This window comes from Sebastes umbrosus, chromosome 1 (assembly GCF_015220745.1).
Source record: "Sebastes umbrosus isolate fSebUmb1 chromosome 1, fSebUmb1.pri, whole genome shotgun sequence".
NCBI lineage: Eukaryota > Metazoa > Chordata > Actinopteri > Perciformes > Sebastidae > Sebastes > Sebastes umbrosus.
In genome coordinates this window covers 31,961,584-31,989,511 of record NC_051269.1, presented here as the reverse complement: position 1 = coordinate 31,989,511, position 27,928 = coordinate 31,961,584, and the positions used below count along the sequence as shown (strand labels likewise).

Genomic DNA, 27,928 nt, shown 5'->3' with positions numbered 1-27,928 from the left:
CCACCATAATGTGGGATTTTTACCTCACAGTTCAAATTAAGGACACATAAGGATCTACAAACCAGATTCCCTCTATGGCTCTCACTAACATGTCCAGTATAACAGTAATAAAATACAACACTGAATACCAGAATCACGGAAAAAAAGGACCAAAGTCATTTCAAATGAATGTATTTAACAGAACAGATACCAAACAGCAGCACTTAGAACAAACACAGTCAAGAGGAGAATTTGATTCAGAGAACAAACTCCATGAAAAAAGTTATATTGTGGTTGAGAAAATGATGAAAAACTATTGGAGCGATGAACATACTAAGTTGTGTTTCTTGAGTCGTTTGGTTAAGAAGCACAGGGTAAACTTTAATTTAATGATAAGAGTAAAAGTCTACAGTGTCAAGTGTGAATATACATAAGAATTTATATACTATCTTGATGTGATGAAAGGATACATTTTTATTATTTTGACAAACATTCTGGTTTAGAAAGCTAAATACAGTGTTTAAACATAAATTAAATCAAAGCAGTGTCAAAGTTATCAGATAAATGAAAAAAGCTTAATCTATTATTTATCCTTAGAAAGCATTTACATTGAAATACCGCAGCTTTTGGCACACATTTTGGCAAAAGACAGTAAAACTGGCACATTGCAAAGGAAATGGTCCTTTCTGTGTCTATTACCTATCTATTATTTATAATTTCCATGATAATTCTGACTCTCCACCGCTATGTAACTCTGTGAGGAGAAGTTCCTGCACAGACGAAATAACACAATAAAAGTGCTCTGTGATTGTAGCCTTACTGTCACATGAACATAAATGCAATAGGAAAAAGCAGAGACAAATAACAAAGCAATAAAAACAACAACAAAAAGCAACAAAAGCGTGCCCTTTCTTGGCATTCAACGGCATTGGCATCCAAACAGCAATATTAAAGGTAGACAAACAAACGGTGAAACACAAAGGGTCCAGTTATACGTCTCCGTGGTGACGCGTGTGTGTTGATGACAGTCCCTCTTAACATGCAGACAGACGGGCAGACTGCCCACTCTAAAGCACACAGCTCTCATTACAGTCAGTGGTGCTGCCAGCTGATCTCCTCTTCAGCTCCCTGCCCTCTGTCTGGTGGTGGGGGTGGGGGTTAGTGTGGGGGTGTTGGTGGGACCGCTGCCCCGCCTCCTGCCGCTTTGCGTCGTCCGACCTCTGACTCCTCTCAGGCTCCACCTGGAGGTAGGCGCGGACGCGGTATTGCTGCGCCACGGCGCCGCTGAAGTCAATGACGCGACACTCGTACGTGCCCTCGTCTGACGGCTTGACGCTGGAGAGACGGAGTTTGTGGGAGATGTTGCTGCCGGCCACTTTTACCACCTGATGGGGACAGAAGATGATGTAAGCCATAAGGTAAACATACAGTAAAACAGCGTAACTTCAACCTGGATCCTATTTTCCCATGATTTTGTGTCTAACTGACTAATAGCGACAACAATTTCTGAAATTGGTCAAGTAATGAGGGAGAGTGCTGTAGATGGCAGCCGCTCATGGGCTGCAATATGTTGTTATTGGGGCACTCTGGCACTTTCATTTACGTTGTTCTTGCCATGACAGGCTCTGATTGTTATTATAAGTGTCAGCCATTATGGATAAAAGGCTCGCTCAAGGAGAAAACTCGGTTTGAAATCTGGCGATGTGACTAGAGGAATACATCCATGGTGGAAACGCGAGTGCCAGCTGGGCAGAGTTTGTTGTTTTGGAGTACAAAAAGCATAGCATGGCTGAATATTTAGGTGATTTTCGACAACATGGATGAGGTCTTTGAAATCAATGGCTGCCCATATTTATTTGAGCCAGAGTATACATAATATATATATATTCAGATTTCACAACGAGACTTCTCCTTGAGAGGGACTTGGACATAATAACAAACAGACCGGATTAAGCAAAAGGTAAGAAAAACGTTTAATTTCTCTGTAGGGTCCTTTCAATAATGTTGTCAGACACTTATAATAACAATCTGAGCCTGTTGGTGGCAAAAACAAGCACTTTTAGTGAATGTAACATTACATTGACCCTCACAGCTCGCTTTGCAGCTGCAGGTTACAATGTCAAAAATTGTTTTCCCCATTAGTCACTTAGACACAAAAACATGGGAAAATGGGGTCCAGGTTAAAAAATACAGAAGTTTAAGGGTTAATGAAGCACCCATCCATGAATGGATAATATAAATATATCTTGCAAAAGCTTGGATGTTGTTCATATTCATTATAATAAAAAACATATCTGCTGGTTTGCTTTGATATTGTTTTTGCTTTGTACTTGTTGACGGTTGATGCAAGATCAAACTCACACTAATTTTGGTGGCGTCTTTGGAAGTTTCCTCCAGGGGTACGACAACCTGCACAGAAATGATGAGAGATGATGCATTAGCAACAGAAGGCTGATCGAGGATGCACATTTCTAAAAACATCCCATGCTAAAAATGACTCATTTCACTGACTTGCAAAAGCAAAACATTGCAGCGGACAAACATGTTTGATGTTTTCAGCAATCCTTTTTCTTAACAAAGCTTCCTTGTAGTTACCATTTTCTCTGGTGGTTGAGCTTTATGCATGTTTGTGTGTGTGTGTGTACGCATGCTTAAATATATGTGTGTGTATGAGCGGGCACTCTAAAGCACCGAGCACGTAAGCCTCTGAGCCGGAGAGTGTGTGTGAATGTGTATGTATGCGGGGGCACAGAGGTATTCTTTTGGGCATAGGTATGAATTATGCATGGAGCAGACAGAGATTTTGAAAATCTATTTCTTTCTCAGTGCCAATTATAGTGTCTAGAGGCACAACAGGGGAGCCTGAGTTCCCCCATGATGGGAGAGAGTCAACCTGTTCCCCCAGTGCTGGCAAATGCTAATCAGCAATTATCCCTTCGTTTCCGTGCCAGAGGGTTTCTGCTGTGGCTAATATTGCATTTCCCTCTGCCTGATATACAGGAAGCTTTAGGTTCAGTCCGAGCAGTTCTGAACTGAAAAAGTCAAACTGAAAATGGACTTTGTAACTCTATTTAACATAATAAAAAGAAAGGTTGAACGTTGGGTTGCTGAGTAAAATAAAACCCCCATGTATAAGAAAGTAGCTCTGTCATAGATTAGTTATGATAGGCCATACGCATCTCAATGATATAGGAAATTAGTTTTTTCTATTGTCCTTTTTTACTAGGAACCACATAATATATTGTTTAGTAAGATCATAAACCGTATATAAGAAGTGGACGTAGTCACTGTGACTTCACCCATTGGTTTGTGGACTGCCGTTTGAAGCCTTGAGTTCGGCATTTCGGGCGTCGCCTTCTTGGTTTATTTGCAACCAGAAGTGACACGAGAGGGTGGAGCTAAGTACAACTGAGCAGTGTTGGCCTAAAGGTTAGAGAAGTGAGCTTGAGACCCACCCAGTTCAATCCCCCGGACCGGATCTGGGTGGGGAAAGTGAAAAAGCAGCGTTTGCCCCTCCCTCATTACCACCACTGAGGTGCCCCCAACCGCTCCAGTGGAGCTGCTCAGTGAACAGCTGATCAGACTGTGGTTGTAGTGGGCAGCTACCAGGTGTGAATGTGTTACTGTGTGAACTGCGTTCCTGAAACTGAGAGCATTGCTCTCAGTGAACCTGAATAAATAAAGGTAAAAAACAACAACTGAACGCTGAATAAAACATTTCTACTATTCGTACTATGAGCAGTTACCCCTTAAGCTGCATTCACACCAGATCAGGCGATTCACCGCAGGGTTGTTCGGTGGTGTGGGAGAGACACTTTATTGGCTCATTGACTGCCATGATTAACGTCTTTTGACGTCAGGTTGCGTTTCTCCAAAAGTCGATTCTGTTTCTACTTTTCTGCTGCAGGGCACGGTTTATTTTTCTTTTCTTTGCACCCCCTGCAACCGCTGCAGTCGCAGCCCAAACGTACTACCTCCATTCAAAATTAATGGAAGGCGTTTTCGCCACACCACCAGATCTGGTGTAAATGCAGCCAAAGTGGCAGAAGCTGAACGTTTTCATTCGTTTATTCTTTACTTTGTTACTATCCAATATTTTTTGCTAACTTCTTGCTCGCTTGCTGACTAGTTTTCATTCGCTCTCAATTGAAAAACACAAGGTGTAAATGAGTTACTGGTTATTGTAAATTTTCTAAAGATCAGATCACACCAATTTGCAGTCTGGCTTTTTATTTCCCCTTAACCCAAGACTTTAGTTGAAAAGAATATATCCACATATTTGTGTTTATATAATTCATATTTTGAGTTGTGTTTAGTTGAGTTAATTGAGTTTTCCACATACTCCCACTGGGGTATATGTACCCCTGGTTGAGTCTCACTGCACATCAAAACAACAAGAAGAACAACCTGTTTTTCCTGGCGGCTTACATTATTAGTGATCTGTGCAGACTCTTCTTGCCAGTCTCTGTGGTCCTTCATGTACCACCACTGGATCTCCAGGGAGTAGGAGGGAGAGCCCGCCCCGCGGAAGGAACAAGCCATCTCTACATCCTTGCCGCTCTGCGTCGTGATGTCGTGTGGCACCTCTGTAAAGAGAGCTGCAAGAGTATAAGAAAAAGGAGAGAAGTTTAAGGAAAATGATGGACTCAAGACATCTCTAAAATGACAGACAGACAAATCCTCAAGATTTCTACTTCTCAGGCAGCTCGGTGACAACATTTCACTGGCGACGTCGCTGCTTCACACTTGAAAACTGTGACACGTGGGTACAAGGTGCTGGTAGCCAAGTAAATATAGCGATGAGAAATTCAGAGTGAAGGTATCGACTCAACAAACTAGTGCTAACTGTTGGATGAAAGCGCTGCTTATTGGTGCCCATTTCATGGTATGATCCCTCGTGCATAATCACTTATCTACACAGTTCTGTACCTTTTACTCTCTTAGTCCTTTTCCAGATACTCTTGTAGCAATAAGCTCAAGTGTCAAGAATGTTATATAATCCTTCTGTCGATGGTATGAAGCCTCATTTGGAAGTGTCATAACACTTCAATCCCACGCACATACTGCAATACCACCTACACAGAGAACATCATTTTCTCTGGTTTGGCTTCCCGTAATGGTCAATAATTCAACATAACACCACATTTCCCATCACACATACTGTATCATCAGACTCAACGTGCAGTATGTGTGTGGGGGGACACATTGTAATCCTTCTAGTCGATGGACGCTCAAGCCATATGGACACACCAACTGACCTAAATGCACCTCTATCTACAAACACACATTCATCTTTCTTAAAACACACTGTAATATATCATAGTTAACCCCACTAACAGAAGAACAAGGAAAAAGAACGAAAGTGTGAGTCAGGTTGTTAATGACGATACTATAACTGAATTAAACAGACAGCTTGGAGGGTTCTTCTAGAAACATTTTATTCCCAGCATGTTATGTGTTTGAGATGTCAAAATTTAACTTGACTACAAGGATTTTAAGAGCTTAGATTAAATTGATGAGAGTGACAACTATACATTTACATTTATAGTGCTGCATGCACATTATATAACGCTGGAATAGAAAGATAAAAGATAGAGATATTGAACCCAGACACCACTCAAAAATGACAAAAAACTTGGCGGCTTTGCTCTTTTGTAGAATTAACATCTACATCAGGTTATATACTATGAAGTGTAATCTCATTATAGTCAGTTTAATGTTGTGAAGGCAGTATATATACACAGTATTGACCATTCTAATTATAATATAGTTAATATACTGTAATGTGAGAGTATAATAAACCATCCGAGGAGATGTGCATTGATTAAATGTAAATGTACAGTAACACTGTGCATTGAGCCGTGTTTTCACACCCACCACATCCACACTCCCTCCTCATCTCACTCATTCGTTTCGCTCAGTCTCACTGATTGCATTGATTTTATACGAGCATATTTAAGAAATATTACAGGAATAACTGCTGAACAAAATGGTTTTTTTCTGCGGGCATGTCGCTGCATAAATAAGTGATAAGAATATAGCTAATTTGTAGCTAATGTGTTATTTTCTTTCTGTCTGTTTTGGTTTATTTGTATCTTTTGATTTCCAATTAAATTTATAATGTGTTTTTTACGGGACTTTTAACAAATGCTGAAAATTTAACATAATCTTTTATGCATCTGATGTGCTTGAATAGTATTTCTTTATTGAACAAATTGCAATACCATATTCAACCTGCTGTATGCTAAAACGTGGTAGCACAGATAGAGCTACTGTTAATGTATTGTGATTCAAATTCAACATTGTGAATGATGGGACTTATTACATTGCTGCAAAATTTAAGCATAGATTATTCCGCGGAGCTGCTGCTGCATTAACTGATTTAATGCACAACATCAACATATTATCACCTTATAAAGTTCATACACTGAAGGCAAAATTAGCAAACAGTTGCTTATTTAAACATCTAACAGATGTGTACACCATTAACATTCATTATTCCAACATTCACTCTCCTTTTCGCTCTGTTTTGGTCTCCACCAGCTAGAGAACTCATGGCTCTTTATCTGCTAAATGCTCCATTATGGTCTGATAACTTTTTCTGTCAGCTGTAATTTTGTCATTGTTTTTTTTAAGCAAGCTGCCGTAGCTATTGTGCTTATCTGTATCTGTCATTACTAGCCTACTATTAAAAAATTAAATTACAAGACAGGGGAGAGAGCGACAGACATGTTCACAAGTCACGTTCATCAATGTCAGAGCGCATGATTGGCTGGAAAGAGGTCACGTGAGATGAGATGCGTAAACATAGACGTAAGATTCATCGAGAGATGAACTGAAATGAGACAGTGCAGACTAAAACCAACTACTGATTGTAAACGATACAAAATGGTCAAATTATCGTACATTATGGCACTTTTGGGCATTATTGATCGTTTATCGTACAGGGGGCAAAATTGGGCTGTAAAACCAAAACAATGAGCTGAAAGACGATAAATGCTCCATAAAGCTGAATTGACTGCAGAGTTGGTTGATAATTATGTGTGGCTTTATCAGCTGTTACATACACATTGTCATTTGATTCCTTGTTAATATCAAAATATTGATTACCCTAGCTTTAAAGCGGTTAATGTGAGATCTTCTGAGAGTATAAATAATTTTTCAAGAAAAATTTCGACTACTGCAACTGTTATATAATGTATGTATACTGTTTGCCACCCCCAATGAATCTCAGTGTGACAAACTGAACCAAAGATACAGATACAAGATGTGCCGGCACCACATCAAACAACGTCAACAACAATTCTCTGATGAAAACAAAAATATTCCTGTTCACTCCTGATTTATTGTGATGTAGAAACAGTTCAACAGGAATAAAAACGTCACACCTTATCTACTCCCTCTGGAGATTTGAAATGTGAGACCATCTCAGTGAAAAGTTTCATGTAGAGTCCATCATCGTACATGAAGTGTGATAAGACAATAATCTGTCTGTTCTATAGGTGATATTCTACCTCTCATCTACAGAATAATCGTCTTTCAGACACACACGGACTGAGAGTATTTAGTCCAGGTTAGCAGAGAGAGAAGTCAGTCCCCGTATCTGTAATTGTCGTGCCCTTGATGCACCGCTGCTCGCGGCCAGGCAGCGGCCTCATTTGTCAGGAGGAGACATACTGGAGGGATGGAGCCGTACGGAGGGCCAAGAAGGGTAGAGGAAGAGGAAAGAGAGGAGAAGAGAGAAAAGAAGGACAAGGGCAGAGGTGAACCAAGGCGAGTGCGTTGAGAAGAAAGAGCAGAGAAAGACAGATGGGAAAGTGAGGAAAAGTGATGGGAAATGCAGAGAGAGCAGCTGTAAAGCAGAGTGACTGAAACCACACACACACACACACACACACACACAGAAGGAAATAGGACCTTTAGAAAGGTCTGTTAGTAAAGGAATAATGACATAAAGGTATGCAGACAGAGCATGTTCACAATACACAGCATGTACTTCAGATAGTGTTGGCTCTGCTGAAAGCTGCAGCTGTTTTCACAGATCACAGTGAGGACCAACACAGACTACAAATAAACACATTTACTTTACACCCCTGACTGAGTCATCTACTGAGAGTCACAACAGCATGCAAATACTTGTGTATATGTTTCATTATTCAGCGGAGAGATAAACAAGCTGGCTAAATTATAGACCCAAAACCAAATGTCTCCATATTTAGGATTTAAATCTTTGGGACGTTTCCCTCATTGTGTAAGGTGTTAAATAGTTGTGTTTTGTCATGGCAACATGACGGCCCATTATGTATGAGCAGACAGCACTTGATGGTAAAAAACAGCACACTCTATGGACTTGAGAATAAGTTGTTCTTTTACTTTTCTCTCCAGCTCTCCTTTATTATGCAAATGCTCCTGAGATTGAAGAATAACAGGTGAGATAAGGATATATTTCAGTCTCTCCAGTCCTGTTCCATCTCCATCTTACAGTAGGAAGCTGAGTATTAAGACGCTGACAGACACGAGGGCAGAGAACGTACTTTCTTTCTGGTTTTCTGATGCTCATGTTAGGAGGCAGCTCTCATGTAGAACAGAGAGTGCACAATTCTTAGAGCTGTCAGCTACAAACGGGTCATGAGACAAGGTGCTATACAACACATGGCCGGAAGCTGTAATGTATAAAAACACATGGTCTGAAGCAACGGTATGTAACAATACAATAAAAAAACAAACATTCATTTTGGAAAAAAGCAGTTTCACCAAAAAAATACATGACGTTTAATTAAAAAATCGTAATCTTAATTTTGCGTATTCTTGCCCTGCTATTAGTTAATAGTTGGCTTTTTTTATTGCTGTAAATTTAGATTGTATGGACCCAGTCGAGGAGGTGAAATGTTGCCCCCTATTGGTTTGGAGCAGGTGGCAAGCCATTACACACTGCACCTTTAGACAGGTATTAGAATATATAGAGCTAGGTCGAAAGAAAAAATATTGGCCAATATAAACATATTGAAGATCGGTACCAATGTATATTGGCTGAAAATACAAAATTCTGAGTTTAAAAGATCCGATTTTTAAACTCCAAAATATCTAGATCAACATCAGCCCATAGGGCTGTATTAGAATACCTCAATTTCATTGTTAATGACACAAAAGGAACATACACAGTTCTGCGCTTCGTTAAAAATAATTGAGAATAAAACACAAAAAGGTATTTAGTTATAGTATTTCATTTGAAACACTGCAGTTCAGAGAGTTAATTCTTAAGAAAACTTCCATATATTCATCTTTTAAACTTTTGTTATGTGCCAGATATCCAAAAAATAGAGAGTGACAGGTAAGACTGGCCTCATCCTTTCTACATGTTACATACAGTACAGTGCTGAAGATGAAATATATAATTATTTCATTGAAGAATTTATCTGGATGCACAAAATAGACATTTTACAAGTACTTCCTACTAGGATTTCTTGTTTAATTCTTCTACTGTGTGAAATTAAATGCCACAAAGTGAAACAAATAGAAACCAGGCACTTTACGGATAAGACAGACATTTTTAACTGTCACACCATCGTTACATAACCTACCAAGACAGAAATTAAAACAGAAAAACAAGATAGATATCGAAGCAGACAAATAAATGTTATTTTGGGTAATATTTTGTATTTCTGTGCAGCTCCGTTTAAGGCATTTTGTGATTCTGCTGCACAGTGCGACATATTTTCTGGGACAATTTCCTGTAGCGCCAACTGTTCCTTCGATGCCAGTGTAGACTGTAATCACAGCTGGCATAATGATTCACTTTCTTTCATCTGATGATGCACATCTTTCCTGATGGCAGGAAAATCTTTCAGGATAACAAAGCAGCCCAATCTGTACTGAAACACGTCCAAGAGATTCAGAAATAGCATCTGCGGGAAAGCTCTGATGATGATTAGAAAGTTACAGGATCCAGAAATCAAACTGTAATGTTACCTGTGAAAAAAAGGTAGGAGCTCACAGTAGCAGTTATTTTAGAAATAGCTGCACACCGTTTGTTACAATCCTTAAGCAGCCAATTATTTCTAGAGTCTAATTTTTAAGGCTAAATCAATACTTGGTGACAGAAAAGATAAATGTCTCTCAATCCATCGATTGCCACAAATTAATTTCACCCTGATAGGACAAAGAATGACAATTGAAAAAATATCCTGAAGGGAGCAAAGTTGAGGTAAAATGCATATACATATTTCAAATTTTTTTTGTGTGATTCCTCTTCTCTAAAAGTATTAACTTTATGTTTGAAAAATCACTTTGAAGAGGTGCTGTATGAGGAAAAAAAATCTTTCCACATCCATTTTTCCTTCCTCTATACATGTTATTATTCCAGACTTGCACTCCCTCTCTCAGATGCCTGATGAAGAGCACGGAGGCTGAACTTATCACAATGCCTTGTAATAATGTGTTTTGAACATATGGTGCCAGAGCTGGAGCCTGGAATAGCAGAGAACTTCACTGTGCATAAAATATATGAGCAAAACAACAGAGGGTGGCATTTCAATCATCTGAGTTTTCTCAGTGTTCGATGCAGGGGCTGGCACTTTTTTTTTTTTTTTTGGTCCTCAAGATACAGTATCAACAGCTAGCGGCAGAGCGCAGACGGCAGCATCTGTCACTTTGAACAGGCTGTGTTCCCGCAGACAAAAAGATCTTTGTGCTACACAGTGAAAGACACAAAAACAAGGGAGTGCAAAAAGAAACATATGGAAAGAAATTAGAAAAATAGCGGTACTATGTTACGGACTAACGTAAAGAAATGCTGAAATCATATCTGCTTACTTGATTAGTTGACCAATAGAACATTAATGGATTATATTAGTTCACCTGCCTTAGCAAGACTTCCCTAAATCGCCTACAAGCGGTCTAAAATTCTGCCACCAAGCTTCTCTCTCCCATTGGACTTAAGATCTGTGAACACATTTAAAAAGCAGCTCATTTGTTTAGGCTTTTGTTTAATATTTTTGTGTCTTTTAATGTCCGTTGGTTTGTCTTTTTTTGTGAGTCTACTCTTGAAAGATGCTATAGGCCTATAATAAAGTAATTATTATTGTTGTTATCATTCCATCATCATTGTTAGCAACCATAACTAGGCACGGCGGGCCTGTCAAGCTTTGGCTTTCTGCACTTTGAAGCGAAGTGTATGAGGCAAAAATGATACTGATACTGTTTGAAGAGTTTTGATGGAAACCAATACTACAAGAGGAAACGTGTAAGGAATGGATAAAAAATATGTTTAGGTGCAAACTAGCTAGGTTACTGTCCACTTTAGTCCAACCAATACTGGATTTCTTAATGTCGATACTGCCATCGATATATTGGGAGTTTAAAAAAAGCCAGCATTTGTTTTTTAACATTACCACAAAACATAAAGAACTATCTCATACAGATCCCTCAGATTTGTTTTTGTAAAGAATTGTGACCAAGATACAGTACATACTACTTTAGGACATTTTAAGGTAAATAGAAAAAAAAAGTGCTCTCTGGTGGACAAACTATGTAATGCATGGTGTCATTGTTTCTAAATGACCTCAAACCTGGTTTGACATTTTTGTCCTGCAATTTCTTGTTAGTGGCAAACATATGCACCAATACAGATATATCTATCGGGTCTACCTCTACTACCTACAGTAAAGTAACCTTCCAGGGGTATTTTACTCCGTTTTTCTGTGAGGTTCTCTACTGTGTGGAAGCTGCTCATGCATGCTGATACTAATCTTTGTGGCTCTTTCGTGTGCATTTGGGGAAGTTTAGCCACAATCATTTACCACTGTGTTTACAATATTATCCCTCCATCCATCCATTATCTCTAACCGCTTATCCTATTCAGAGTCGCAGGTATCAGCTACAGCTGATAAAATGTGCTAATGACAATTGACATATCATCCATAAATCAGAATATTGAGTGGAAAATCCACCTTTGTCACTGTAAACTGCGTCTGTGCTGGTTACATTTGTTGGTTACAGTTTTACAACGACTAAGATTACGATGTCTTTGATTCATAAAAGCAGTGCATTTTTGTCTGTCATGATTTGTCTTTATTATATAGACTTAACAAGTGACTAATCATGACCAAATTTGATAGAGATTTCACACCATTTATGTCATTGTAAAAGTATTCTCCTAAAATCGACCCATGATGCCTTTTCAAATGTAAGAAACAGTCCTTTTCTACAATTTACAACCAAAGTAGCGTATAAAGGGGAACTGGTGAAGAGTTAATGAAGCTAGCCGAGTCGCCACGGCCATTTGAAACCACAGTGTGTGAAGTCAAAGTCAAGTGAAGGGGAGAGCTGCACGGGGAGTCCTCAAATACACTCGGGAGTGCAGAGCTACAGTCGGACAGGCTTAGAGCTGCAAGGTAATTCCTGCACTTTCCCATTTCCCCAGCCAACCAATAAGACCCCAATTCTGCAAACGCAAGATTTTTCTCAATTTTCCACCTCTTTCTTTCTCTTGTTGAAATCCTTTCTTAGCTCTCTCTCTCTCTCTCTCCAGCTCAGTTACATCTCCCTCTCTCGTTGTTGACACTCTTCTCTCTCCCTTTTCTATTGCCCTTTCATTCTTACTTTCCACCTATTAGAGCTTCCTTCTACCTCTCGAGCCTCTTCTGTACTTTCACCTTCGTTCCTCCTTTAATTCAGTTCCCCTCCACACTTTCTCCTCCTCTCCGTGGCTCTCTCGCTGAGTGGGCAATCTGTGTCTGTTGGCTCTCTGGTGTGTGTGGCATAAAGAGATTCTTCCAACTCTCCGTGTAGCTCACTACATCTCCTGGAGCCTTGCCCACTGGCTCTGGCAGGTGTTCAGCATCCTGGGAGACTTACCCTGTGTGTGTGTGTGTGTGTGTGTGTGTGTCTCACTGTGTGTGGTGCCCTGTGGCTTGTAGTCAGCACACAGTATGTGTGTGTTTGTGTGTGTGTGTGTGTTAATGGAGCTGTGCAAATTTGAAATGCATGAACCACAATGGTGCTGCTGCGTGTTTCTGTTGCATGTTTTATGCAAGCCATAATGCATAGTGTGTCCCTGTACATGAAAGTAATGGATGTGAGGTTGAAAGGAGCCTCTTTAATTATCATTTTGCAACATATCTCTTTAACACACACACACACACACACACAACCAAATAACAAGATATCACAGCAATTCAAAAAGATCAAAGGTATGAACTCCTTCACCAGATAGAGGAGGAGGACGGAAAATGAAAATACATTTATGAGTGACTCCTCATTTATTTCTTTGAATCTATCATATAATTCACTTTGTTCGCTGATTTGTTTCCAGTGAAGGGCAAACAGCCTCATTAGCAGTCTGCAGATAAAGAAAAAGACACCGAAGAAAAGGGATCTAAAGACGTATTTGTGAGATGTTACAGTATGCAATGCAAATAATACTCCATCTGTAGTATGCCTCACTCAAGTGTGGTCGATGTGTTATTAGGGGCCGTGTATGTTGATCATTTGCTTAGGTGCACACATTTTTATTTTGACATTTTCTGTCAAATAAACCGCATTTATTCTGTTGTTCCACAGCAAATTTGTTTCTGTGCAAGCAGAAACTAGCAATATCATTAGCCATGAGCCCAACCTGGTCTCTTTTCAGGTGTCATTTAACGCCACGTCGTTACGGTGAAACGGTTGCGGTTATGTTTAGGCAGTAAAATGACTTAGTTATGTTTAGGAAAAACATCATTGTTGGGCTTGAAATAAGTACATAAACTAGGTCAAATACGTATGTAAACAACATGATATAAGTATATAAAACATGTCAAAAACATCACAGCACTTTGGGGACACAAACACCGGTCTCTTCGTTGAAAGTCCCCTTAGCAGTCTTTCTCACTTTTTATTCTACGTCACTAGCTCTGAGCGTAGCATATTCACACAGATGTGTTTACAATGCAGTCAGTACAGACTACTAAGAGTGAAATGGCACGCTCAAAGCAACAACGGCATTGTTATTGCACACAAGAGGACTTACAAATCACCATTTGGTGAGACCGAGCTGATAAGCCACATTACATGCATCCAAAAAGATGATAATAGTAGTCACATTTTCTAATGAATAAAGTCAGTAACATTTCCTCACTGTGGGACTAATGAAGGAATATCTTATCTTATCTGCACAGACAGTATGTTCAAATGCTTCATGTTATTTTTATTATCTGGTGTGCTATTGCACAGCTGTCTGACTTATCTTTTGTTTTAGATGCTTGTGGTGACAGTAGAGCTGAAACGATTGTTTATTTATAAATGGTTGATTGATATTAAATTAATCAGTAACTATTTTGAAAATCCATTAATTGTTTCAGTCCCTTTTAGAGCAAAGATGCCAAACATTCTCTGTTTTCAGCATGTCAAATGTGAGGATTTCATGCTTTTCCTGTTTTATGTAAAAGCAAATTTAATATTTTGGGGATTTTTGGACTGTTGATTGCACCAAATAACATATTTGAAAACCTCACATTGGGCTACTGGAAATGGTGATACAGTTTTTTGACACTTCACAGACTAAACACTCAAGAAAATAGTAGGCAGATTAACTGCTAAGGAAAATTAGTTGAGCAAACATGCACATCGACAAAAACTCAACGGGCCAGGTGTTGGACACAAAGATCAATAAAAACAGATTGGTACCTGCACATTACAAATTAAAGCTCTCTTGTAAAATTGGCCTTATTGGTGACATTTTGAACAAGCTGGTAAATGCTTCTAGACCTTTCCACATGAAGGAAATGAGATATTCAACTAAAATAGTAAAACATCTTAGGGCGCTTTCACAAGCCATTGTCCGTTTGGCTAGACCGAATCAGAGTGAAATTTATACTTTTGGTTTGTTTTCTATTTAGTCTGGTTCGGTTTCACAGAGCACAAACCAAAAAAGTAAGTTGCTGAGGGGCGTGTACGAAGGAGCGAATTTATCGCTTTCGTCTTGAGAGCTACCACTTCTACGCAGGAATCGCGGACTTTGATATACAGCATAGCTGTCAAAGTGTTTTCACTTTGACTCAGCACTGATCTACTGTGCGCACAAATCCCTTCTCCTCCAGTTTGTTTCAAATTACTTTATAAATGTCACTTTTTTGTGGACTTTATTTAGCATATTCTGTGTCCTCTTCGGCCCAGATGTCAAGCAAACATCGGACAAGTCCAGGTCAGTCCTCTCCCACTCATGTTAACCTGTCGTTTACCTGTATCCATCTCAACAAATGCACGCACAGGCAGCCTGCGTTTTGGTTCGCTTGGGGACGGACCGCGGACCACCTTGTGGGTCTCGGACCGGTTGTTTTGGTCTATACATCGGAGTATGATTACTGCTTTCAAAATTGCCAAAACGAACTACACCAGAGTTTGATTAAAACAGACTAAATGTTGGCTTGTGAAAGTGCCCTGAGAATATTCAATCAATCAAACCCCGTCCCCTATATGCTACTACCATATGGCCTGTCAGTGTCTGTGCTCATGAATTGAGTTACAATATGCTCCCTTTAATTTCTCCCTTCACTAATGGATGTTTTTTTCTTTTACTTGTCTGTCAAAGAGCTCAATTACAGCTTTTATTGAACTTTGACACATTGACAATAAAACGTTCTGTCATAGTTTATATCTCTGATGTGAATCGTTTTTTTATGCTTTTTAAAACTTGGCAGAAGCTGTCAGTGTTGCAAGATTACCTCTTTCACTGCAGTGATCAGCACCCTCTAACACCAGGAAACATTATCCTTGGGAGGGCAGGGACATAAAATGCAGGTGAGGAGCAATTTTAACCAAAATAATGGGCATTAATCATACCAAAAATGACTCCATATCGATGCATACTGACTGCAGAAAGAAACTGAGGGTAGATCCCAAATTTCCGGCTCAGCTCACTGTGGTGTAAATGTGTTTGCGAACTGATGCCAGTATTAATGAGCTGCACTGTGATAAATTGCACTAAAATGTGAGAATGTACAGTTTTTTTAACTGAATCGGATATATTTCACCTGTCATATTCATTTCCACCTAAAGCATGGCTTAAAGTGGAGGCTTTAAGGGTGTTGTAACATTACATCATCGCAAAAACACAAAACATTTTAAGTCTATAAAGTCTAGAGGTGTCACATTATGGAAAATGTATGCAAAAAAATAAAGTGTTAAAACAAGAGTCAGTTGTATAAAACAGTCTGTCTCTCTGTCCCTCTGTCCCATATAAATTAGTACAATCTAGCAACTGACTGGTGAAAAGGGGCAGGTATTACTGCAGGGCTGATGAGGGGAAGTGGGGACAGGTGCGTAGATGGGCGGGGCAGTCAGGTGATGGGGAAAGGCGGGAAAGTCCAAAGGTATCTGGGGGATGGGTCTGGGGAATAGGGACTGTGGCTTGAGAGGAGGGACAGAGAGACAGACTGTGACAAAAATTAAGATTAATTTCTTTAATCACAATTTGCTTGGACAGAGAATTTTCTAAACTGTACGAGCTGATAAACTGTTGCCAGCCCTAATCTGCTAATTGGAGGATCCCTAATACAAATTCAAATATGTTATGACAGTTATGACAGAAACACTAGAGATACACCTAGACACACCTAGAGTATACACCTAGAGTTCTATGCATAAATCCCAAATCATTAGCACCACTAATTCATGCTGTGCCCAAACTAATGTCTCCCCATCCTTCCTCCTCCTCCTCCTCCTCCTCCTCCTGCTCCTGCTCCTCCCTTCGGCTTTATCGATCTGACAGTTGTCAAATTGCCTTTCACTTTGCTATGCAGGCGCCCTCTTCAACCTGCCTGTGAAACACGACTTGTTGACAAACAGACTGTCTCCCGGTGAGTGCCGCGCCGACGCCGGGCCCTGACAAGCCTCCTCTGCAGACGTCCAACTGTTTCCTGACTTTAATCAGCGGTAGCGTCACCAGAAAATCAATCCCATAACCTTGGTAGAATGCTAAATCAACACTAAAGCTGACGCCAATGGTAAATTTGCGCGGCCCTGAACTGGCAGAGAGAGTGAAAACATGTACTTGTGATGTGCATACCGGCTTCCAGGGAAATCTCAAGCACACTGGGTTGTCTCATTTATAATGCCACAGAAAGAGTTTGCTTGGCTTGGCCTTTTCTAAGTATAGATTTTCATAAAGGCGGTACTGTCAGAACTGTCTTCTAGTAGAGGCAGGGGACCCTTGTTTGAAGATGCAAGTACAGTACATGCATTTTTAAAATGGTCCTCCTTGGCATTTCTAACTATATTGCTCATAGAAGTTAGGCCACGAGAACACAGAGGCGGCTGCTTGCTATCCACCAAAGACTCATTAAAAATGAAAAGGGGAGAAAATAATGAAAGAAAGCAATGCGGTGGAGGACATAAATATATAAACAAATGCATGAGCACTGCACCAGCCCAGAAGAGACCACTCTTAAATATTTTCTCACTTCAGGTCCAAGGCAAAATGAGAGGGATAAATCCAGCCTGAGTGCGAGTGTGAGGTCAATCCATCGATCCTCTCTCTCTCTCTCTCTCTCTCTCTCTGTCTCTCTCCCTCTCTCCCTGCTTGAGCTGCTTGAGGATGACTAAATTACAGAGGGCTTATTAGCATGGGGAAGAAGCAAGTGTGACACCCGCATCTTCGCTGGTCCATGTGTGTGTGTGTGTGTGTGTGTGTGTGTGTGTGCTTGTGTGAGAGCCAGAGAGAGAGAAGCTTGCAGGGTAAAACTGTCACCAACCCTGCAAGTTTCTGTTTTTTTGCCAAATCATTAAAGGACAAAGCATGTTATTCTATATTTTTTTCTTATTTTGAACATGAAAAGACCAAAACCAAGTGTGTGTTAGTCCATCTCTCATCATTTTCAAGTCCGATCATTCCTACTGAAGACGTAAATCTTAACTAACAAATCACAAATATGAACAATAGTCTTTAAAGGAGCGATATGTAGCGCTGACAGCTGGCATTTAAAATGGGTAACAGCAGTCCAGATTCAAAACATTGGAGCCGTGGCCCGTGGCCAGACTGAATGCAGTTTGCACAACTTTTCCCAATTTGAGGGTTACCTTCTCGACACGACCACGTTAGCCTCTGACCAGCGGTAGTCGGAACCACTTCATCGGCTGTGTGTCTCAAATACTCGCTGCCTTGATAACCCAGCTGCACACGGACCACAGAGAGTCGTACCAAGGTTTTTCAGTTCGGGTAGAATCTAACGTTAACGTTATCTCTGTTGATCCAGTTTGTTTGCTTGCTTCCATGTCTGCAGAAGACTGTGTTCGTATGCCAGTTTGTTTCATATGTGGCAACGGGGTGTCGCAATTGGGAAAGGCGGGATCACACGGATTTTTAAAGGAGAACATACTGGCTCAGTATTTCAATTCAGTATGTTTCCATAATCTCTGATGACATATCGTGGTGTTTTTATGATTTATTACAGTAAATATATTACATATTGGTCCTTTAAAAAAAGGCTCATTAATTTCCTGAATCAGCTAGTCATTGTAGTTTATATGAAACGTTACTCGAACATGAGTAAATAGTGCATTTCGGTTGACTACTTAAAGCTGTGGAATTATACACAGTTGGTATGTTAGTTGAGTATACTGTACAGCACTATCATGGAGTATGTGGGAGTGATTTAAATAAACTAAAATGCTTGTTGTCATGGTAATGAAATGCCAGCCACTGCAACACTGTGGCTCATGGATGTGTTTCAAAAGTTTTGTACAAGAATGAAGCTCAATGAATTAAGAGTGGTGCGCAAATTTACTTAACATGTCATGTTAATGCTGTTTTTCCGATTTACCTTAGTTTTATTTTGTTATTGTCTATTTGCTTTTATTTATCTAATCCTCACCTATTTTATTTATTTATGTATTTATTTATTTATTTATTATTTGCTCATTTTCTTTTTCTCTGTCTTGTGTTGTTGGGTTTTCTATGATGTTGTTTTGTATTGCTGAAAACTTGAAATTCAAATAAACTTTAAGTCATAAAAAAGAAAGGAGCTCAATGGCACAAAGGAATAAGATACTGTATATCAGGATTTGGCTACTGGAGCTGTCACTTTTTATTCAACATTTGAACGACTGTTTGAACCTGGGGGAGAAAAAAATGTATATTTGATTTATAATCATCCGTTTAAATTCAAAATCCTCCTCGAACTCCAGCGGGGGATGTTCCTAAAATGCGCTGTCCATCAGTTTGCTGACATAAAATGTAACTGCCATACAGTAACATTTAGTTTGTCACTCACACAAGCAAGACAGAGGAGGCACTGAAAGGGAATGAAACGCTGTCAGAATTGATGCACCGCCGGCAAAATGTGCTCATATGTTGAGGCGACAGGACAGGAAATAAGCACGGGGAGGGTTGTACAGTAATTCGCGAGCTACTGTAAGAATGAGCCTTATGGTAAATACATTTTCTTCATCTGTTTGATATTATAGGAGAAAATACAAGATGCCTGTATCACCATGCATGAAATCAGGGGACTTGAGACTGTTGGCACACACTGTACCTAACCGTCATGTACAAGTAGTGTAGGAATAAGACAAATAGAGGCGTTTGGAATGAAGCCCTGGTAGCTGGAAGAATTGTAGAAAATCCTTCTCTGGGTTAAGTGCAAACATTTGTCACCTGAAAAGTTGCTACCTTGCAGGGACAGCAAGTAAAATCAGCGTCATTAACTCGATGCTTCCATTTGAGCCCCATCCGGAGGGCACTGAAGAGCAGAAATGATTCATTGAGAAGAAATCAGCCACAGTAAATACCAAGATATAAAAAATCCAGCGTAACATCACCAAGGTGAATGTAAATAGCCTGTGAACAGAATCCCTGTGAGAAGAGGTATTTCACTAACTTGATGAATGGCTTTAATAATCGAGGGAGTCCCAAGGGAACGAGAAGCTCCTGTAATAAAGAGAACTGCTGCAGATATTTATCTTGATCTTAAAAAGCTTTAATCCTGCATGCAGATTACCAACTAGAGCAAGAAGTTATGTTTGGTTAGTGAATATGGGGAAAGCCTTCGGGGGTTACAGCACTTTGGAGGCTGTAGTTTCCATACAAGACCAATAAAAAGATATTGTTTGGCAGCCAGATGAAGTCAGTTTTATTCAGTTATTGTATTCGTATTAATTCACCTCTTACAGTCAAAGATGAGTCAAATGTTATACCTGCAGTTGTGAATACTACTATCACCCTGACTCACTCTGCCAAGAGATTTCTGTACAGCAGTTAGTAGTAGCCTAACAACCGATGTGAACCAAATGTGGAAAAAACATAATGACACAAGCCGTGTTTCCATTCACATATTTTTATGTGCATTTTTAAGTATCATATTAGGAGAGCTGTATGGAGACGGCAGAATTCGCTAAAACTTCAATATGCTCGCTTGAGGTGGTTTTTGCCTTCATTGAAAAAGAGTTGATGCGCTAAATGTGTTATGGAAACGCTTTTGGGAAAAAACGTTGCCGAATAAACTTTGACGTTTTACACACACGACTGATCAGCTGTTTTCGCTGTCGGCGTCTTCTCGGATATTTCCGTAATGTGTGAGTGCTTGTCTTTGTCTCAGGACAGCATGAAACATAGCTAATACTAGCGAACAAGTCAAGTCAATTTTATTTGTATAGCCCCAAATCACAAATCACAAATTTGCCTCTGGGGGCTTTACAATCTGTTAAGGATTTGACACCCTCTGTCCTTTACAGTGCGACCCCCTCATCTGATAAGGAAAAACTCCCCCCCCTAAAAAAACTCTTTTAACAGGGGAAAAAAAAAATCCTCAGGAAGAACAGCTGACATGAAAGAACAATTAAAACTTACCCAAATAAAACTAATTCCTAAAGACCTCTCCATTTTTCTCTCATAGATGGTCAAGCCAACTTGTGTTGTTTCTGGTTCGCTACCTCTACTTCTTCTACTCTGTTTACTGGTAGATTACGGCCATGTGTAGCCTATAGCGCCACCTTCTGACCAAAATACCCTGTAAAACCCAAGTTTAATCGCTCCAAACCCGTTAATGGAAACGCCTAATTCGCATTTTATTTTTTTTTTGCAACATTTCAAAAGTTTGCTTAAAATTCACTTGACAACTGAATGGAAACACAGCTACTGATGAACAAGAATAAGCAGCCTGGGAATTTGCCAGAAACTCAACAACGCTGCATTTGGTTCAGGTGCAAACAGACAGGAGTCTCCTCGGGGGAAATAATGGCTTGCTGCGAGACCTTCAGCCTCCATTCAAGGTGGAAGGTAAAACAATGAAATAAGAACGGAGGCGGTAATCAAGCGAGCAGCTGTCGGCCTGTTGCTGCCGGTACTCCAGAGTGAATTTTTTATAGCCCTTGGGACCAAAAGACTCAGAGGCTATTTCTGCATTTCCTCCCAGTGTGTGGCAACACCAAGTACCACATGTTGTTGACAACACATATCGGGGCTCTGAGCCATTTTCGGGAAAGCACACTGGACTCCATCTGGACTCTCCGGGGATGAAAGACAACATCATGTTCTGTTTGAGGATGTTAGCCCTCGAGGTCCTCTAAGTGATGGTGTGTATGTTTTCACGAGACGCTACAGTTGCTGCTTAGAGCTCTCTGCAAGGCATGATGTGTTGAATGAAGTTGAATTAAAGTTGAACCACCTTGACTGAAGTAATGTAATGAAATGTAATCTTAACATATTTCAATTAAAGTGGGCTTATACAGCCTGGATCACATCACAGATGTCCTGTACAGTATATTCTCCATCCTCTCGATTAAAAAAACCTCTCTGTCAGAGTAATTTACTTTCACAGCACATTTCCCTGAGCAGAGCGGCGGTGAGACGGGTCCACACAAAACGAAATCTCTCAGGCTCACTGCTAACTTCTCTCTGGCGGTTCAGAACTAATTTAAAGAGCTGATCTTGCTTTTATTAGCTAATGCATAATTGCCCCCCAATATATGAACAAGAATAGGTCGAAACCTAGTATGTGGCTGGACTATGTATGGTCGTCAAAAGACTAGAGTCTTTAGTCTTCAGAAAGTATCCAAGACCAGCAGAAATTTCTTTTCTTAGGATGCGATAGATTTGGAATGAGCGGCAGCTGTAAAAGCATCCTTTTGAGGACTGTTCGTGACTACTCATTTTGAAAGAGCAGCGGCCAACGGGGAAAAACTCCAACTCCAACACTCAAACAACCAATGGTATAACTTAATCCCTCGCTCAGTAAGTCAGGGACCGTTTATAGGGCTGGCTCCACTTTTCTGCAGTTGAGACAAAAATGGAAATCCCCCCAATATAGTTGTAATGACCAGTCATCAAGTGACTCCAAAAGCTAAAAGAATGTAAAATTTCAAACCTAAACATTCAGTTTTAAACCAATTCCTCCTGCGTCATGTTCATGTCAACCAGCAACAGTGAATGTAAAACACCAACCCTTTCTCATTCCCAGGGCGTCAAATACCGACGCTTTGTCACGGCCGTCGGCATTCGATACTGCCGCACAAGGCACCCTTTAGCGCCGGTATGTTACGCACCGGGCTTTCCATTAACTACAATGTAAACCCATCCGCGGCAACAGTAAACGCTCTGAAAAAGTGTGATGATGTAGTTTAAGCAGAGACACACAGGACGGGGTCCAACAACACAGGTCTTTCATCCAGGAGACCACTGTTGTAGTAATTTTAAACCCAATCATGTTGTTTTTTCCTAACCCTAACTAAATGGGTTTGTTGCCTAATCCTAGTGCAAGTGTTTTTGTTTAATTGACAACATTAAGCACATGTTTACTGCGACCGAAAGATAACGCTGAGGGGTCTGGCAAAGCGTCAGTATGTGACGAGGTGGGATGAGAACGTGTTGCACAAACCCGTCAACAGTACATAATATTTATTCAACCTCCAACCCAGTTTGGTCCTGGTTGATTGCTTTTTTAAATATATACTAAAGAGACAGGAATTAGGTTCTTCTATATGAGAGTTTTTAAAATCCCAATTTCTGTCTATAGAAAATGTCGTTTAGTTATTGATTTCACAGAAAGTTCAGTGGAAGAGACAAATATTTTGTAACATGACAAGCGTTCACACCGGGGATCACTGCGTCACCAGAAGGAAGCAGCTGTCCCTTCAAGTTGTGACATGTTAAAATGTACTCCTGCCTCTGGTATCCTCTCGAGGTGAGCATTGTTTCAACCGTCCTTTCACTCGCCTGCTCTTCTCTCCTCGTACCGAGTCTCCGCCAGCACCCTCCGCTGTGACAGCACGACTGCAATCTGTTGCCCCCCCCCCCCCCTCGCACAGTCAGAGCTCCATTAAATTGAAAGCCAATGCAAACTGCCGGGGCTGGCCATCCTCATTAAGAGGACACCAAGCAGAGGACTGGCAGAGAATCCCAGACACTTTGGAAGCCTAATGAATTGGTACACGCCCCCACACTGTGAAAGTGGGTACACTCACGATGGATAACAGGATGAACGCTGCCAAAGAGCACAAACACTGTCTTGCACTGGAAATGGAAAGGTTCAGAATTGATGATGAAACCGCATGCACCATCATCATCACTTATGGCGTCTACATGAACAAAAAAACTCACACAAGATCACACGCTCACTTTTAGACTCGACCCTGAGGAGCGTATACAGCAGGTGAGTCATACTCAGCGAAGGCAGTGATCCACGTAACCTGGTCGTTTGACTTCACACAGAACATATTATTTTGCGTCGCAGGTGATTCAATGTACACTTGAGCTGAAGTGGAGACTGGGGTGCAGGGGGCTGACCGGGGCCCCAGCCAGATGCACTTATCTGGAACAAATGAGTCAGGGCTGAATCTAACAAGCACTCTCCACAACAGTGCATTCAGCCTCTCCGCTCTACATGACGGCTCGGCTCCCCTCTGCTCGGGCAATTTATCAAAGAGCCCGATTTAGAAAAAAAAAAAGAAAAATCTCCTGAGGATTACTTAACCACAAAATCTCTATTTTCTGGTGCTGGAGCTGTTGTTCAAAAGTGAAAATAGAAGGCTTTTATTTTGTTTTTTTGTATCAAGTTTAAAAAAACACCTGAACAGTTGTTTTTCCAGAGGAGTTTTTATTCTTGTTAAGACTCCACAGCCTGAGGCGATTTCTCCTTCACGGCCAGTCTGAGACACATGGAGCGGGGGGAAGAGAACACAACGATTATAGCCAATTTTAATTAACTCCCTTTGGGAGAAAATGCTACTAATTGATTTTCTAACCTGTCCAAGACAGTCAATCCATATGAACCGCCGCCGCGCCACATTCATTTATAGCGATCGAGCTAAAGCTAACTTGCTAAGCAGAGAGGGCTCGAGGGACAACTGGTGAGACGCCGTGATGAAGCGGTTATCACACAATTTAATTAGACAACCGTAAATCTATGTCTGGAGCTGCTGGAGAAAGGTGGGATTGATGGTAGGCAAAAAAAAACAGCAATTATGTTTAAAAGAGTTGACGCTGAGAAAAATAACAGAAAAGGTTATTCTACACTTTAAATGAAAGCACTTTAACGAACAGTAATAAAGTTGTTTCAGCAGCTGTCTGATACAAACAACATATTTGAGGATGCCATCACCTACAGCATAAAACTCATTATCAGGTAAAAATATATACTCAAAATGACATTTGGTGTGACATGTACTAGTGGTTTCAGGAATGTGAAGTTGGCTTTATTGTTGGGTCTGAATCCTCCTGTTAATACCACTGTACACTCATTCATATAGTTCTGCTCCTTATCATTAATGTATACCGTCCCTTAATTAAAATATAATGCTATCTGACAGCAGGTTCCACAGACTATTTTTAATTTCATCAGCAGTGGAACGACACTAACTGATCAAAATAATAAAAGCCGATTTGACATGACAGATAAGCCACCAATATATCTCATAGCAAACAAATCAGAAGTCAAGTGCACTACGGTGTCAAGTACCAGCCTCCCCGGAGGAGGAATGAACAATAATAAACTCACCCTATGATTTTTGTTCCAACAAGAGGCACCGAGCTGTGAATATAAGATATGGTGAAGGTGTTACAGTACAGTAAGAGGGCATCCCAAGCCTTTACTCACCTCCATAAAAACACAGTGCAGCACAGATCCCCTCACCTCTTCAGGAGCTGCAATTTGTCTCAAGAACAGTGAAGGCACATACCCTTGGTTTTTCAGTTTTGTTTTTAGGGTTCACCTTGGCTTCCGTTTTACGCCCATCAGCCTAAAACCTCGGAAACTTTCTGCGGACAGCTGCGGACTTGTACCGGTCACACGCACACGGTTCCATTCATGCTACAATTGAGGGTCTGTGTCGGTCTGGCGTTCCACATGCACATTTCCCGATCCACACTCCATTCCAGTTGTTACTGCAGCACCATAACGTTGTTTGCCATGGAGTTCAACGCCATTTGGCTGTCTTTGTATTCCTTTAAAGGACCAGTGTGTAACAATCAGGGAATCCATTGGCAGAAAAAGAAAGTATGTTTTCATTAGTGTATAACCACCTGAAAATAAGAATCGTGTTTCCGTCACCTTAGAATGAGCAGTTTATAGCTACAAAGGTAGCAGGTCCTCTTCACGTAGTCCACCATGTTTATAGTAGCCCAGAACGGACAAACCAAACATTGCTAATTATTTCTGATTGAGCCGGAGTCGATAACGTTACTCGCTCCCATCGCCGCTGCTCTCTCCCTCTCTTGCTTCACCACTCACATCCCACCTACACACACACACTCTGCGCACTGGTTCTGCTCCAAATGACCTACGTTACTCTTACAACAACTCTAGATAGAGCCATTCGCGTGTTTGCGTCAGCCGCCGTAGTTCTTGTACACGCTTGGCACACGGGAGAGGCTTCAGTTGATTGCAATCTGCAACCACACCGGTAGATACCGCGAGATCCTACACACTGCTCCTCTTCTTGGCAAACCAGTTAGAGATGCATTCGCCACCAACTGGACTGTAGTGTGGAACGAAATTGGAGCATGCACAGTCGGCACGATGTCCACATGGACATGGGCGGATGATGAAATTTACGTCATTCGGACCAAGCGGATCCTCGCACACGGACACGGAAAGTATGAGTTGGCTTTAAAACTTCAGCCAAACCTGGGCTGCAGGTTTCTTACCATAAATGAATCAGATAACAGCGTGTTAAATTGGACAGTAGACACACTGCACTGTCGGTCTGGTGTGGGTTTATAGTGCATGTCTACCATCAAACAACTGACTGGAACTAGTATTTGTTTTCAGTGTCAAACACACTATTTTACTTACATACTATACCTAATGATGTATTATGTCACATACAGTATCCAGTAGTAGAAGATAGTATTTCTAGAAGCCTGTAGCCTAACGTCTGAGGCAGATACCATGTAATCGCAGTATTCACAATCTGCTTTTACAGGGGCTTAAGTTGCTCGTCACCCCCCTCGCTCTTTCCTCAGGTCTCTACCGTCTGCTGCTACTGTGAGCGAAGAATGAGAAGCATTTATTGTTTCTCCTATTGGCTCATTAGGATTCTGGGAGCTTCAGGTCATTGAAGAAGCCAGGAAGGTTGTGGGTTCAAATCCCTGGTGCGGCTGAGTTGCGAGTTCATTTCTTAAATTCTGAAAATACATAAATGGAGCAGTGCAGTTGCTTTCAGGTGTGATCTTATGTGTACAGTAGATACATGTGATGTAGCATTAGACAAAAGACTCACATTTACTGTACATTTTCCAGGATGAGTGTCAAGCCGGGATAACACACAAAGCTTGTTCCAACATCAGGTACAACCTCATCAGCTCATCCAATCATTTCCATCCTGATCCCGCTATAACAGTCATGATCCATAAAAAAACAACTCTAATATATGATGGGGATGTATAGTTTGTTTAGTTTGATGCTATTATAGCTTGAGCTTGTCCTTTATTTCCTCTGATATTGTATCACTATTTCCATTGAAATAGGCTGCCAAGGCGCCCCGGGCAGTATTTATATATAATATTATCACAGATTTACAGCAGTTATTATTCATAAAGGATTTTCTGCAGAAATAATTAAGCACACAACAATCATGAAGACATTTTTATCAGCAGCTACTATTTGAATTGTATGCTCAAACACAGAAACAGCCTCTTGGACAAAGGTTTTTAAAAAAAAAGAAAAAACCTTTATGATGATAGGTTTACCTGATTTTGTCCAACAAAATAGGTTGTGTTGAAACTAATTTATAATCAATTTGAATGTGGCCTGTGTCCAGCTCTTAATAATCTATTAAAAGTGATATTTTACTTTGATAAAAAAAAAAAGCTTCACAGACTTGCACTATATTTAACCACTTTCAGGAGGACCTAAAAGATGTTAAAAGTGTGATATTCATAAATGTATTTAATCCCCCATCCACAGACAACAGTGAGTAATATTAGTCAACATATATCTTCAAAACAACCTGAATAAACTTTAAAACAACCAATGTTCACTTGAACCCACTGCTCCTCCTCAAGAAGTGAATATATTATATTATTCTTCAAACAAACACATGGATATAAAACTATACTCACCATTCCCAGAGATGTGATTCTCCACCTCTCCGTGTCCAGCGTTGAGAGCTGCGTTAAGTTGAATATAAAGTCCCACGTACTGTAAAATCCTTGTTACCACTCCAAACGCTCCCATTGCTTCAGCCGGGTGTTTCAAGCAGTTGAAAGTATGAAATGTGTCACATTAGGTGAAGAGCATCGGTAACAGATCCCCGGCGGCTCTGAGCAGCCCTCTCACCTCCTCTCTCTCACACACAGAAAGCTCCGAGCTGCTGCTGCTGCTGCTGATGCTGCTGCTCAGCTCGGCTCTGCAGGAGGAGATGAGGCGGAGGGAGACTAGCAGCGTGGAGACAGGTGCTTCGGCTCACACTGAGAGTCAATTAGGCGGAGGGATCTCACAGAGAGAGTCGCTACATTTTTTCCTTCTAAATCATTTTATCT

At 40.6% G+C, this 27,928-nt stretch overlaps 1 protein-coding gene across 1 annotated transcript; it reads right to left on the bottom strand.

Annotated features, from left to right (window-relative positions):
• Nucleotides 1–155: 155 nt before the first annotated feature.
• vstm2l (V-set and transmembrane domain containing 2 like) lies at nucleotides 156–27,810 on the bottom strand. The gene is made up of 4 exons (XM_037765549.1): nucleotides 27,509–27,810; nucleotides 4,408–4,577; nucleotides 2,341–2,388; nucleotides 156–1,364 (listed from the first exon to the last, which is right to left on the bottom strand). The coding sequence occupies exons 1-4, from the start codon at nucleotides 27,621–27,623 to the stop codon at nucleotides 1,047–1,049; spliced, it is 651 nt and encodes a 216-aa protein (XP_037621477.1). The 5' UTR covers nucleotides 27,624–27,810; the 3' UTR covers nucleotides 156–1,046.
• Between the last annotated feature and the right edge of the window lie 118 nt (nucleotides 27,811–27,928).

Bases quoted from the DNA above. Each gene is read 5' to 3' on its own strand.
- vstm2l (XM_037765549.1), bottom strand. From the start codon at position 27,623: ATGGGAGCGTTTGGAGTGGTAACAAGGATTTTACAGTACGTGGGACTT. The intron at 4,578-27,508 runs GTGAGTATAGTT...ATACTCTTGCAG, and splicing joins GAATCACATCTCTGGGAATG to CTCTCTTTACAGAGGTGCCA. The intron at 2,389-4,407 runs GTAAGCCGCCAG...ATTTCTGTGCAG, and splicing joins CTGCACAGATCACTAATAAT to GTTGTCGTACCCCTGGAGGA.